The sequence below is a fragment of the Carya illinoinensis genome, chromosome 11 (genome assembly GCF_018687715.1).
Source record: "Carya illinoinensis cultivar Pawnee chromosome 11, C.illinoinensisPawnee_v1, whole genome shotgun sequence".
Taxonomy (NCBI): Eukaryota; Viridiplantae; Streptophyta; class Magnoliopsida; order Fagales; family Juglandaceae; genus Carya; species Carya illinoinensis.
The window spans coordinates 24838509-24853136 of record NC_056762.1 but is presented as its reverse complement, the minus strand read 5'-3'; the positions used below and the strand labels follow the sequence as shown (position 1 = coordinate 24853136).

The 14628-nt window shown below is 35.5% G+C and overlaps 1 protein-coding gene and 1 non-coding gene across 3 annotated transcripts; one reads left to right on the top strand and one right to left on the bottom strand.

Annotated features, from left to right (window-relative positions):
• The first annotated feature begins 296 nt into the window (after nucleotides 1-296).
• On the top strand, nucleotides 297-403 carry LOC122283490. Its single transcript, XR_006230892.1, has one exon. It is a non-coding gene; the product is annotated as a small nucleolar RNA R71 (small nucleolar RNA).
• A 7924-nt stretch (nucleotides 404-8327) lies between these two features.
• LOC122280603 (probable pectinesterase 68) lies at nucleotides 8328-12609 on the bottom strand. Of its 2 annotated transcripts, XM_043091568.1 has the most exons (5): nucleotides 12049-12603; nucleotides 11591-11780; nucleotides 10722-10928; nucleotides 9570-9808; nucleotides 8328-8714 (listed from the first exon to the last, which is right to left on the bottom strand). In XM_043091568.1, the coding sequence occupies exons 1-5, from the start codon at nucleotides 12354-12356 to the stop codon at nucleotides 8558-8560; spliced, it is 1101 nt and encodes a 366-aa protein (XP_042947502.1). In that variant the 5' UTR covers nucleotides 12357-12603; the 3' UTR covers nucleotides 8328-8557. The 2 variants fall into 2 exon arrangements, with proteins under 2 accessions (XP_042947502.1, XP_042947503.1); XM_043091569.1 differs by lacking the exon at nucleotides 10722-10928 and having other exon boundaries at nucleotides 12049-12609.
• Nucleotides 12610-14628: the final 2019 nt, after the last annotated feature.

Here is a 14628-nt window from a genome sequence, read left to right as displayed (position 1 = left end):
CATATTCTGTACTTTGTGGTATCCTTTGTGTTGTCAAGGCTGAAATCTGATGAGATAGAGTAGCTACTTGAGCGGAAAGAGCTGCTATCGGCTCCAAGTCATGAATTCCAGCAACCTTCTTAGCCAAAGTCCTCTCAGTTGGCCATTGATAGTTGTTTGAGGCCATTTCTTCCAAAAGTGCAGTAGCACCTTCAGCTGTCTTCGACATCAAAGTTCCACCAGAAGCAGCATCAACTATAGTTCGAGTTTGCCCATTTAACCCATTATAGAACATCTGAACTTGCAACCAATCTGGCAATCCATGTTGTGGGCAACGTCGAACTAAGTCTTTATACCTCTCCCATGCTTCATAGAGTGACTCAAAATCATTTTGCTTGAACTGGCCAATCTCACTCCTGAGTTGGGCTGTTTTTGCAGAAGGAAAGAATTTAGCAAGAAACCTCTCAGCCATGTCCTACCAACTAACAATGCTTCCCGGTTGTAGAGATTGTAGCCAACCTCTAGCCTTGTCCCTCAAAGAGAAAGGAAACAATCTCAGTCTAATGGTGTCTTCAGTAACACCATTGATCTTCACAGTGTCACAAATCTCCAAGAACATAGCCAAATGAATATTGGGATCATCCAGTGGCGATCCGCTGAATTCAGCCTGCTGCACCATGCTAATCAAAGCTGGTTTGAGCTCAAAGTTGTTGGCATTGATTGGCTGACGCATTATGCTCGAGTAATTTCCGTTCACAACTGGTCGTACATAATCCTTCAAGGTGCGTGGTAGTACCTCACGATCTTCTTCAGCCATGGCTAGTATCTTATTTCTTCTTAGTGATCTAAGAGTTCTTTCAATCTCTGGATCAACAGGAATAATATCACGAGATCTAGCACGGCGCATCCAATGTCAAAAACACACCTGTAGAACAAATTAAAACAAAATTCTAAATTAAAACCAAGATTACTTTGTATCGATATTGACGAAAAGAATAAGAATAAACCAATCCCCGGCAACGGCGCCAAAAACTTGACCGGTGCAAAACTGCAAGTGCACAGTATCGTAGTTTTATAGTAAAGTAATAAGAAGAGTATCGTCCTCAGGGATTGGTACCTTACTCTTGCCAAATACCAAAATTATACTAATCTCAATTTTATCTAGAGGAATCGCTAAGGTTTTTGTAGTTGCAAATAAAACTAGATCAACTCAAAGAGAAATAAGCAAAGGAAATAAAACTGATGTTTGAAGATCAAATTCAATGGGGAAGAAAACTTCTAGGAAATCGATTTCACCTAATTCTTCACTATGCTTTTCTCATCCAGCTAACTTAATTTAATCCTCTTCTATCTATTAGCAAATCACTAATTCTTCCAAAAGCCTCTTTCGATAGTCAATTGGAAGTGATTCTAGTTTATCAATTCACACAAGAGTATGCAAATTCAATAATTAAGAACGCAATAAGATCAATGATTTAACTACTACATAGGTTCATACAAGTCTTTCGATCTTTATACTTACCTATGCTGAAATATCCAAGATCTACCCTATGATTCCCTCTTTCGATAGCAAATCACAAGATTACTTATCATCTAATCAATGGCCAGTTAATTAGAAGCAATAAATTCAGGATAAATCAGATAAACAAAGAGAGAATTGCATTAAATTAGCATAGACAATCAAGCATAGTTCGGAAATAGGTTACATCGGTTTCCTAGAATGAAGAAAATTTAGCTCATGCTAGAAATGGAATTCAACATAAACGAATTCACCATAATTGTTCTGAGAAGATGGGAAGAAGAAAATAAACACTGAAAAATCCTCCTTGCAGCCTCAACTCGTCGTCAAAAGCTCAAGGGAACGATTCAACGCTTTTCTCTCGTCCGTGCTCGTGTATGATTCCAACATACGTGCAATAATTGGAATTCCCTCTCCAAAACAAATGAATTGAATCCTTCTAGCTGTGTTTTTCTGTCCCAAAGAGTGTTCTCAGTCAAAACTCGCGACTCTAGAGTGAAAAATGGCTTTTATATGGTCCCACGGCGGAAAATCTAAAATCTGTCAAAATACGATGTTTGCTCGAGCGGGGTGTCGAGCGCACGTCGAGCGTTCGACTCTGCCTGATTTGGCTCGAGCGTCCTATCGAGCGCACATCGAGCGTTCGACTCTGCCTGATTTCTCTCGAGCGGCCAATGTCTCTGCTCGAGCGATCTTCGTTTTTCAGCAACCCGCTCGAGCTCCCTGTCGAGCGGCAGTCGAGCGTTTGAATCTGCCTGAATTCGCTCGAGCGGCCAAAAGCCTCCGCTCGAGCGAACTTGTAAAATCTGCAATATGAAATTTTGCAAGTCATCAGTAAATTCTACACTTAATGTTGGTACTAATACCCTTGTCAATGATGAGCAAAGCCAAGAAGGCCCTAGTGAGATGTAGACAATGTTGTAAGATGTTTTTCCTACATTTGTAACTAAGGTGGTTGGAGGCAGGGTTGAAACAGGTGTGGAAGCTGAAGCAATAGATGAAAATTCTGAAGGTCCCAATAAGGGTGTTCAAAATTTTTATAACATATTGAAAGATGGCAATGAGCCATTATATGAAGGGTGTACAAAACATAGTAGGTTTAGTGCTATTGTACGTTTGTGGAATATGAAATGTTTAGGTAGATGGAGTAACAATATCTTTGCATAGCTTCTTGAATTTTTAAATGAGTTACTTTCGTCGAGAGCATCATTATCTAAGAATACAAATGAGGTTAAAAAATATATGAGTGACTTAGGGTTTGAATGAGTAAAAGTCCCAGTATGTCCTAATACCTGTATGTTGTTTTGGAAGAATAATGGAAATAGAGAAACATGTATGTTTTGCCAAACTTCAAAGTGGAAGCAAAATACTAATAGGAATGGTAGGAATAAAAGAAGCTCATCAAAGGTTTTGTGTTTGTTTCCTTTGAAGTCAATATTGCAAAGACTTTTTATGTCATCAGAAACTACTTCACACATGAAGTGGCATGCTGAAGGTCGAATAGATGATGGTGTATTATGACATCCAGCATATGGGATAGCTTGGAAGACACTTGACTCACAACACAATGATTTTGCATCTAACCCATGCAATGTCAGACTTGTATTAGCCACGGATGGATTCAATCCTTTTGATAACATGAGCATTTCTCATAGTACTTGGCCAATTATGCTCATACCTTATAATTTACCCCCTTAGATGAATATGAAACGATCGACTTTCAAGTAATTATTGATAATCTCAGGCCCATCTTCACTATCTATGAAATTAGATGTGTACCTCGAGCCTTTAATAGCATAACTGAAGGAATTATAGAAGGCTAGATCAACGACCTACAATGCCTACTCTAAAAGAATGTTTACGATGCATGCAATCTTGATGTGGACAATCAATGACTTTCCTACATATGGTGATTTGTCTGGATGGAGTATGAAAGACCATTATAAGTGTCCTTAATGTATGCATAATACATGGTCTAAGTGGTTAAAATATGGAAAAAAGTTTTCATTATGGGACATAGAAGATTTTTACTGATGGATCATAGGTAGAGAAAACAAACTTGTGCATTTGATGGTATGAAAGAAATTAATCCTCCATTGTGCCAAATGGAGATGCTATTATGAGACAATTATAGAATGTTGAATATGTCGCCAACATGCATAATAGAAAAAGGATTAGTGAACATGATCTTGAAATGCAATCCATATGGAAGAAGCACAATATTTTCTTTGACTTACCAAAGTTCAAAGTAAAGCCTCATCAATCGACCTCACATAATTCATTCAGTTCTACTATTAAAAGTTCAAGGTACACATCTATTTTCATAAAGGGTGAACATGGGCCTATATGAAAGTCAATCGTTTCATGAACATCTAAGGAGGCAAATTATAAGGTATGAGCATAACTGACCAAGTATTGTGAAAAATGCTTATGTTACCAAAAGAATTAAATCCAGCCACAACAAATTCAAAATTGACATTGCATGGGTCAGATGCAAAATCATTGTGTTGTGAGTCAAACGTCTTCCAAGCTATCCCATTAGCTAGATGTCGTAATGCACCATCATCTGTTTGACTTTCAGCATGCCACTTCATGTGTGAAGCAGTTTTTCAATGACATAAAAAGTCTTTGCAATCTTGACTTCAAAGGAAACAAACACAAAACCTTTGATGGGCTTCTTTTATTCCTACCATTCCTATTAGTATTTTGCTTCCACTTTGAAGTTTGGAAAAATATACATGTTTATCTATTTCCATTATTCTTCCAAAACAACATACAACTATTAGGACATACTGTAATTTTTACTCATTCAAGCCCTAAGTCACTCATATACTTTTCAGCCTCATGTGTATTCTTAGATAATGATGCTCTAAACGGAAGTAACTCATTTAGAAATTTAGGAAGTTATGCAAAGATATTGTTACTTCATCCGCCTAAACATTTCATATTCCACAAACGTACAATAGCACTAAACCTATTATGTTTTGTACACCCTTCATATAATGGCTCATCGGCATCTTTCAACATGTTATAAAACTTTTGAACACCCCCATTGGGACCTTGAGAATTTTCATCTATTACTTTAGCTTCCACACCTGTTTCAACCCTACCTTCGACCACTTTAGTCACAAAAGTAGGAAAAATATCATGCAACATTGTCTGCATCTCATTAGGGCCTTTTTGGCTTTGCTCATCATTGACGGGGGTATTAGTACCAACATTAGGTGTAGAATTTACTTTCTCATCATGAGTATACCAAATTGTGTAACCCTGACAAACTCCATAGTATATCAAGTGGTCGTGCACCATATTACATGGGCAATAGATTAGCCCATCAATACCCATGTTGTCACTTACAAACTTTAAAAACTCATTAACACCATCAACATATTCTTTCATATTTCGACGCATTTCCATCCTACTCTTGTCCATATTGCTATTGAGTCAAATGATAGTGTAGTTGGGAAGCTAAGAAATAAAGTTATATTAGGATTTAGATGGACTTGTTAAGAAAAAGAAAGGGAATTGGGATTGAAAAAATTATTAACTATAACTAATCTAGCTCTAGAAGACCTACAATATATACTATTTTTATTAAAGGAAATTGATGCAAATGAATCACTGCATCTTAGAGAAAGTGTGCACATCACAATTTAACAAGGAGTTGGTGGATATATAGCTGAAGTCTATGTAACTTCATGATCAGGATTGTTTATTTTCTCCATGTGTGTATTGTTGTTCAATATTTGCAAGTTGCCGATGTCGTGAGGTAGGCTATAGTTATGTTGCTTAATTGCTTTGTTTTTTTAGTATCCTGGTAGTCAAGTTTGTGAATTACTTGCTTTGCCAGGCTTAGGTTGAAATATTTATTGGGACTTTGCAAAAATTTCAGGGATATAAATCTTAATTTCTAACTGCATTATATACACACTAAGATGGATATCTCTATGTGTTTGTAATTCTTGGTTCTACTTGTGTTTGAATGGATATATAGAAATGTTACAATTTTGTTGGGTAACTACTTTTCTACAGCAATTTTCAGGGTGCTGCACTAATCTTCCTTGCTCTAGGCCATAGGCATTCCTTTTTCTTTTTTTTAGGGGGGGGGGGGGGGGGAATAGATGGATTCTTGTTGGACTATTTGACCCCAGGCATTCCTTTTTTTTTTTTTTTTTTTTTTTTTTTGTGTTGGGGGGTGGGGGGAATAGATGGATTCTTGTTGGACTATTTGACCCTTTTTGGGAGGGGGGAATAGATGGATTCTTGTTGGATTGTTTGACCTAGGGCTGTTCATTTAATCCGAAATGGCTTGAAATAAGGTATTCCAACCTGACCCGAAAATTAACAGTTAACCGAAAATATATTTCTGAAGCTTCTGCTAACAGATTAACTGAAACCGAAATCAGTTCGGAAGGTAGTGGGTATTCCGACTCCTTCCATCCACAATTTGGCTATCAGTCCTCACAATTTGTTCACCATCACCACTACAACCATTACCATCCTCACCATCACCACCGTCACTACCACAACCACAGTCATCGTATTTATCTGTTCTAGACCTTGATGGACACATCCTGCTAGGTCCACTTGAAGGGCAAACTTGTTGGGTCATGGAGATGGTGAATTTCTTTGCATCTTGAGCTTGGCCAAGGCTCTTGAGTTTTGAAGCTCTGAGTTGTTCATGAGGGTTTGTTCTTCAATCTTTTGGGAAAGGGTAGTGGAGTAGGCATGCTCAAGCTTTTTCAGACACTTTTTTTTTTTTTTTTAATGTTCTTGCTTTTAACTTTTGAGACAGTACTTACTTTTTCCCTCAATTACTTTAATATACATCTATTATTTCAGATCACATGCATCCTTTTTAGCTTTTTCCCTCAATTACTTTAATATAAATTTATTATTTTAGATTACTTCGGTTATCAGCTAATACTAGAATTGTTTCGAAGCAAAGCGGAAGTAAAACGGAAATTTTTGCTTCAGTCCCAACTTATTCCAATTCGGCCAATTTGGATCAGGTCGGGTCGGAAATTTGGGGCGGGCTGGGTGGGTGGTTAATCTGTACAACCCTAGTTTGACCTATGATGTATCCTTTTCTAGTGCACATAGTGGCTCTTGTTAGTTTAGTAAGAACTATAGGTAATTGTAAAAATGTAGAAAACTAATCAAATATAAGCTAAATAAATTCTAATCTAGTTCATAAAAATGAGTTATTAATAACTAAGAACTAAAAAAATCAATGAATCAAAGAAAAAATAATTAATCTAATAAACTAATAAAAATAAAAGAATGAAAAATAAATTCCAAAGATGCAAATTAGTCTAACAATGAATAAACTATTAGTGGAGAATAAACTAAGATTTTAAAATTCACCTCATCAATTCATAGTAATATATTTATGATAATTGATTCTTCCAAAACATCTACATGATAATCTAGAAACCAGTTTTAATTGTCATCCTCAATCTTAATTGAAAATTTAGCTAGATATCATGTTCATGAAAATAAACTCTAAAATTTGAACGTAAATAAACATAAATTACTTTTTCGCTAAACCATGTTCATGCAAAATATAAACATTAAAATCTGAACATAAATAATTTAGAAGAAACTAAAGAAAAATAAAAAAATTACACTACTCACATGATGTAAATATATGCAAAAAGTGGCCGGAGGTAGATTTCTTTTCTTTGTTAAATCTGTCCGCTCCTAGGCCGCAGAGAACTTTTTCTACTGTCGAAGACTCGAAAATGTATAGAGCGTCTGGTATTTATATAGTGCTTGAAAAGCTTGTGAATTCCGTTTAATTCCGTTTCCTATTCTATCTCCCCTCTTTTTTTTTTTTTAACTATTCGTTAGCCTTCACTTATCTGATGATCTTTTCTTTTATATATATATATATATATATATATATTGTGCAAGTGTCCAGCGAGACTTGCGCTGCTGCTTCTTTTTTTTGCCTTTACGTCGGTTAGCCTTCATCTATATATCTTCTTCCTTATTTTGTGCACGAGTAATGTCCAACGTCTCTCTCTCTCTCTCTCTCTTTTCTTTTGACTTTATCCTAATTTTGCATTTTTTGGTGCGAACGGTAGATCCACTTCTAAAGTTTTTTTTATTTTTTTTTTATTTTATCTTCACGTTTATACTCCCCACTTTTTATGCCAATCGAGATTTTTTTGCTTCTTTTCATTATCTACCCTTTTAAGAGTAGTACTTAATCTCTTTTCCTAATAATATTTTCAATCTATACAAATCTATCTTCTCACACACATCAACGTCGTATTAACCTTATAATTCTTCTCCAATCTCAATTCCTTCATTAAATATAATTGTGATACTGTTTTATTTAAAGATCGACTGGATTAACACTATATATAATTGTGATAATATTTGTATTTAAAGTAGTAAATTAAGTTATACATTATAAATTCGACTATTATCAACATGCATGCAGGTATTTATCATGAGGTTGCAAAATACCAAATTTAATTGGAAAATCCATTCACATCCTATCAATATTGAGTCATTTTCCGATCTATATATGACGCCCACCCCACTTTACCCAACCCAATCTCTCCCAACTTCCGAATCCAATCCCAACAATATCTCATAATTATAGTTTCCTTATTGAATATTGATTGGCCATGTATATTATTTTATTTTAAATTCCTTGTTCCATCTAGTTCACCGGCTTTTGGGAACAATTATTTTATTGTCAATATCAGAAATGGCAAAAAGATCACGATCGAAGATTAACGAGTTTATGATACTTTATTCTCGATATTAAATATGATGAATACTAGTAATAATAACAAAAAAATAAAACCATGAATAAAATGAATTTCCAAATGGAAAAAATAAATATTTATTTTCTGGCCGGCAATTACAGTAAATGAATAACAATTTCCATGTAGTCTATAATATCGAATATGTATTATTTTCTTGGGCTAGCAGCTTTGAAAAATAATGATTCCAATATTATTATAAAGATCGAGAGTGAGAGAGAAAAAATAATTAATTAATTAAACAAATAGATTCTCATGTATCATGTATATATAGATGTTAGGCGTCTGAGGGTGCGATCCAATGCCTCCCATTGACGAAGCTCTTGACAAGGAAACGATGGGCGGAGTCGTAATCTAGCTCTTTTGCCCCAGATATCCATCTCAGTGCCTCAGCTCCCGGGCCCCAGCACTTGTACACTCCCACAAACACCGTCCTGCATGTAAGGCAACATACCCAACGTCATTAATTCAACTAATTATTGCAACTTGGCAATTTTAATTTAGAATCAAATTTATATTAGGTTGTCCACCTTTTTCTATTTATTTAAAACATTAAAAAGGTAGGAGCAAACCTCCCATGACCCACACATATAAAGATTAATGGGTTGTAAACTTATAAGTTAATATAATTTAATATGATATATCGAATTGCAGAATGACTTTTATTATAAAATAGGTTTAAAGTATTGCATAAAATCATGTTTTGTGAGTTTATTTTTATAAAATCTTTTTACAACTGTAATACTTCTCTAAACCGGTGCGAAGAATAAAGTTTTTATATAAATTAACAAAATCCTAGCTATTATGAATATCATCAATATGAAATATGTATCTGATCACGACTTGTAAAAAGAAAATAAACATAAACTATAGATCATAGAAATCTAAGAGCATGTAGTGAAACCCTAGTAATATGCCGTTCTGTGAATTAAGAGAAATCTGAATATCTGATGTCTTAAGGCCCTCAATTATGAGTTTTTGTGCTTTCAACGACATGTTTTGTTGACTGATTTGTGTGACATAGTGGGGATCCACTGCCCTACTCTTTTTTGTCCCCACAGGCCAACCCCTTAAATCTTGCCTTTCGGTTATTGAAAACTGTGAAACAGCTAGGACCCAACCCTCAAAAAAAAAAAAAATGGCCCCCGCAAGTTTATGAAAAGTCAAAAGGCAACAAATGGAGGTGGCGGGTCCCTAATGTTGACAAAAACAGATCCAAGAGAATCAAAGGGCGTGATGATCATTAGCAATAAGAAATGATAGGATGATGATGTGAACAGAGGCCTCACTTGTTCTTGGTGTTGGTTTCCCAGTCGACGTCCCAGCCACCATGTGCAACCAAGTTGTCGAAGTATGTATACGAGTAGACAATCCTTGCGTACTGGCCCATAGCTCGTCCCACATAGAGTGGTCCTGTACCCGTGACTTTGCAGTGAACAAATGCGAAGCCCGTCTTCTCATACGGCGTGCGTCTATATTGTGCTGCGATGGAACCGAACTTTGTGGCTATGGAATGTAGCTCACACTTCTGTAGGTGCCAATGGACCAACCATCGTTAATTTATTGTCAAAAAAAGAAAGAAAGAGAGATTTATTTATGGTAAAAGTTTTCTAAGTTTTTCAAGTAAAAAAGATATATGCACTCACCTGCATGTAATGGAAACCATGCTTCATGCATGAATTAATATTTCTAGACTCTCGCTGCTTCTAACGATATCGTAACGAGATGTGACAGTGAAACTAAAACATTGTTGTTCACCTTTAATTTGCTTGACATTAATATTGCATACTTATAAATGGGAAGTACATCAGATGATAGCATAAGTCCATGGGCAAAATTCATGCAGGTACTGAATTTTTTCCGAATGGGTACATTGATTGCAGTCCCATCCGTAGACATCTTAACACTTTGCGCATGCATAAGTACGTTTGTATCCCAATAATTAATAACATAAAGCATTAATAAACAAATGATTTGATACCATAACGCCTGTTTCTTTCAGATCACGCCCCTTTTAAGAATCTTGGATAATGCGTGCTTCAGTCAGAAAATAAAAAAACGTATAAACAAAGACATGGGAAAAAGAAAAAAGGTAAAGGTAAATGAACTTTTTTGCCGGAAAAAAGTTCCTCTTCCTTTGAGATATTACTGCAGATAGCGGAGAAAAATGAGCTGACAGCCTTTTGGCATTTTCTTTTGCTCGACTGATTATGATGACCAGATCCGGCCTTTTGGCCCTTTCTTTTGCTCGATTGGCTATAACAACCAGCCTTTTGTTCTCCTAATTAAGCAGTTGATTTACATACTTTTTTTTTTTTCCAGAAAATGAAGTATATATATGAAAGGTACGGATTGCATGAATTATTCTACGTACACCTAGGATGATAAGGATAATCATATTCGCAGCAAATGAATTAAGTAGCTTAATTGATAAGTAATACCTTGTACATGGAGCGGCCATTCCCAAAAATGAAGTCTATGGAGCCCTCAATGTAACACTCCTTGAAGTAATGCCGTCCTGCGTCGTCACAAAGGGTGTCTTGTGCACCATAGAATCCACAGCCGGAGAAGTACGCCTTATCCCCCGCAATGCGAAATGCCACCGCTTGCCATCCCTGCATTCCCGGCAATGGTGCTGGCGCTGTATTCTGTTATATTAACACATATATACATGCCGTCAACATTTGCATGTACGTACGTACGTTCCAGTGAAAATTATCTTAATTATCCTATTTAATTCTAGACTCGAAGTGCATCCATGGTTGTATCCAACTTGGGAAATGAATTTTAGTTTAAATATTGGTGTACTCTAATTGTGGTAAAAGGGGTCCGGGAAAAAAGAAAAAACACTTCATTACTTCTCTCATATATATTTACCAAAGTTTATTCGTTATAAGAGAAATGCTAATTTATTGACTAATGAAAATGATTATTTTTTATTAAAATGAATTCATTTTATTTTCATCTCAAACATTTATTTTTATTTATGATACATAAAATGTCACGTAACAACAAAATAATTGCACAGAAAGGCCTTTCAACTGCTGTGGTGGCACTTTTCCTACATTTAAACCCCACGGCATGAGCAATGTGCGATTATGGTAACGATACTTACAGTCGTATAATGCATAAATGAGATATAATAATTTTGAAAAGAAATAAGATTAATTCTTTTTATATAAATCTAATATTTAATTAATTTATTAAAAAATATTATATAATATTTATATATTTTAAAATTATAAATATTATTTTCCATGCCGTAAATATGCATACTTAGATTATGCAGTAGGAGGAGTACAATACGTACCTTGAAGCTGATGTTTCTCGCAGAGAAATAATTGGCAAAAACAGTAACAGAAGCAGTTCTGTATGTACGCAGCTGCTGGCCATTGGCGCCACGGTCACAGGCCCTGTCATGCCATTCAATCACCGTCACGTCCCTCCCCGCTCCTTCAAATGTTATGTACGGCTTCGTCACGGGCACCAGTACCTTTTCTCTGCACCAAATCAATCCAGTACGATAGAATTTATGTACCTTCCATCTCCTTATAATTATGTACATTTTGAATGTACGTTACATCCACTCATTAATTCAAGCGGTCTCATTCTGATAACTACCCAGAATCTAAGCATCTTTAATGGTAGAATAAAAACCAGAAATGCTAGTTTCGTTAAAGAAACTACAGAATGAGCGGGGAGGGACTGATGCAGAGAAAAGGTAGCTAGAATTGGGACTGATGCAGCTAGCTAGAATTGAATTCTTACTTGTAATATCCGGCGCTGATTTGAATTACGACGCTCTCTGTATTGTTTACTGGGATAGAATCTACGGCCTTTTGGACGGACCTGAAGTCGGCGGATCCATTACCGTTGACAGTGATGACGCGGCAGCCGATGGGTCCGACCCACTTATGGTGGTGCCCGGTTGAGACGTTGGTAGAAACTGTGCCATTCATTAAACTGAGGAGGCTGCGGCGGTGAAAGCTGGTAACCTGTAAAGGCGAAAGACATAATAAGAAACTAAAAACGAAGAAGAAGAATGAGAAGAGGAAGGAATTGCTGAGAGAAGCCATTAAAACAACATTAAATTCTGAGAGAAAAAAATAAGAGAGAGAGAGAGAGAGAGAGAGAGAGAGAGATAGGGAGAAAATGTCTGAATGTTCGATGAATTCTTGGGTAACGTTTTCTTTGCCTGGAGACTCCAAGTAGCAGGAATATATGTGTATATGAAATGCAGGAAGAAGCTAGCTAGAGAGACAGATTGGAGTGTCTGATATTTTGTCTTAAAAATACTATAGTTTTGGTGTTTCTAACGGTCATTTTTTATGCTTCCCTCGCTTAATTTGAGGGGGGTAGGGTAGCTTATACGTGTAGGGTTCCTGGTATATATGTTTGGCTGAAATCGGACACACGTCTGTATGTGGGGTCACCGTCTCTTTGGATTTGTACCACTCGTGACCTCAGATACCTCCTACGTATCGTTTAGTCTCCTGTCGATCTCTCCGACCATGTCATTTCACACATGGATCTCCCTCTCGATTCTTGATTACATTTATATATAATAATATTTCTTGGTTGACATTATATTATAATTTCATTAATTGTGAGTTTGCTTTTGGTAAAGAAACATGAGTACATGTATACGTCGCAAATTATTGAGATGCAGATTTCAATTTTTCTTTAGACAGCCATATAATATATGGGCCATGCATTTTTTTTTTTTAAGGGGGCTCTACTTTAGTGTCTTTTCAGTATAACGTTGTGTTCCTGACATGCATGTGGTTGTCATGTATATTTAAGGTTATCTTAATCTTAATATATATATATACATACACACTTTCAAATGGGCAGAAGTAATTATAAACCTAAATGCAAGGTGTGATCTGTGGCATTTACTATTCTGAGTTCAGACCGACCTGTTAGTTCAAACGGTCACCTTTCCCCGAGGTGCAAGCTAGGTTACTGTTGGTGTGCATGCAACTGTCCATACGTGAACGATACATATATATATATAAATAATATTGATGGTCCAGGCATGGCTTTTATACTATTTTGTATTTGCATATAATATAGCTGACGATAATTCTCCATTTTTGTTTCTATTCGATCTTGTCAGAGTGGGGACCACCTATATTATATCCTTTTCAAATGGAAAATTCCAGTTTTCCGAACGTTAGAATCTAAACTCGATCGAGCACGACCATGTATATATATACACCAGTTCAGTTTTTATTTGGCGTGCAGCTTCCAGCGCAATTAGCTATTTTTTTAATATTTGAAAAAATATAGAAATTACTAGTAGTTGTTTTTTTAAATATTCTAAAAAAATATTAAAAATTAAAAACAAAATATACTAACAGTCAAAATTAAGAGACAAATATTCCAAATTGGGATATATATACTATATATATTATATATATAGCATTTTCCATATTTACATATCGATCCCTTCCCGATTATATATAGTATAAGAGAAGAGAAGAAATTATAAGTAACCAAAGCCATAGACGGCTAATTGCAATTTATGACCTAAATGCCTTAATTTGTGTATATATATATATATATAATGATTGCAGTATTCGTAGAGAGAGAGAGGTCGAAGAGAGAGAGAGAGGGGTAGATGGAGAGATGGGGTGTTCGGTGATGATGGGAAAAAAAGCCGCCTGGAGTTAGCTGGAAACAGTTACTAATGTACAGTAAAATTCTAAAATTTATACTTAACATTACTGTTATCTAGAGTGGTGGATATAGTAAAGAAAAAAACAGAAAAATTTAAAAACAGAATATGCAATTGATGGTGAAAAAGATGCTATGGAAAAATTAAAAAAATAAAAACCTCCATGCATGGACGGACGTACGCCTTAAACTTTTTCTATTTTAGGAAATTGTTTGAAATATTCAATTTATTATTATTATTATTATGTAGAGTAATGTTATTTATCATTTTAATACTAATAATTCTTATTATATTTCATGATCATGTGACATTAGATAATTAAAAATTATTTATTTTATTTTACTTATATTTTTATCATCTAATATTATATCATAATATAATAAAAAAAATGATAAATAGATTTTTTTTCTTGATTTATACCCCTTCTTTATTACAGCTTTAATTCTCTTTCTTTTCATCATCCCAAAACACGTACGTATATCGTGCACCCTCCATGTCCCATGTAGGGTTTCGACTCAGAAATCCGGGTATACCCAACCCGAAACCCAGATTTAAAATCCGGGCCAGAACTCGGATCAGGTTAGCCCGGGTCAGATCCGGGTCGGAACCCGGGTTTTGTAAAATCCGGATTCCGGGTTTCGGATTGAAACCGTTTTTTTTTTTTTTTT

Bases quoted from the DNA above. Each gene is read 5' to 3' on its own strand.
- LOC122280603 (XM_043091568.1), bottom strand. From the start codon at position 12,356: ATGGCTTCTCTCAGCAATTCCTTCCTCTTCTCATTCTTCTTCTTCGTT. The intron at 11,781-12,048 runs GTAAGAATTCAA...GATTTGGTGCAG, and splicing joins ATCAGCGCCGGATATTACAA to AGAAAAGGTACTGGTGCCCG. The intron at 9,809-10,721 runs GTATTACTTATC...TGGCACCTACAG, and splicing joins ATGGCCGCTCCATGTACAAG to AAGTGTGAGCTACATTCCAT.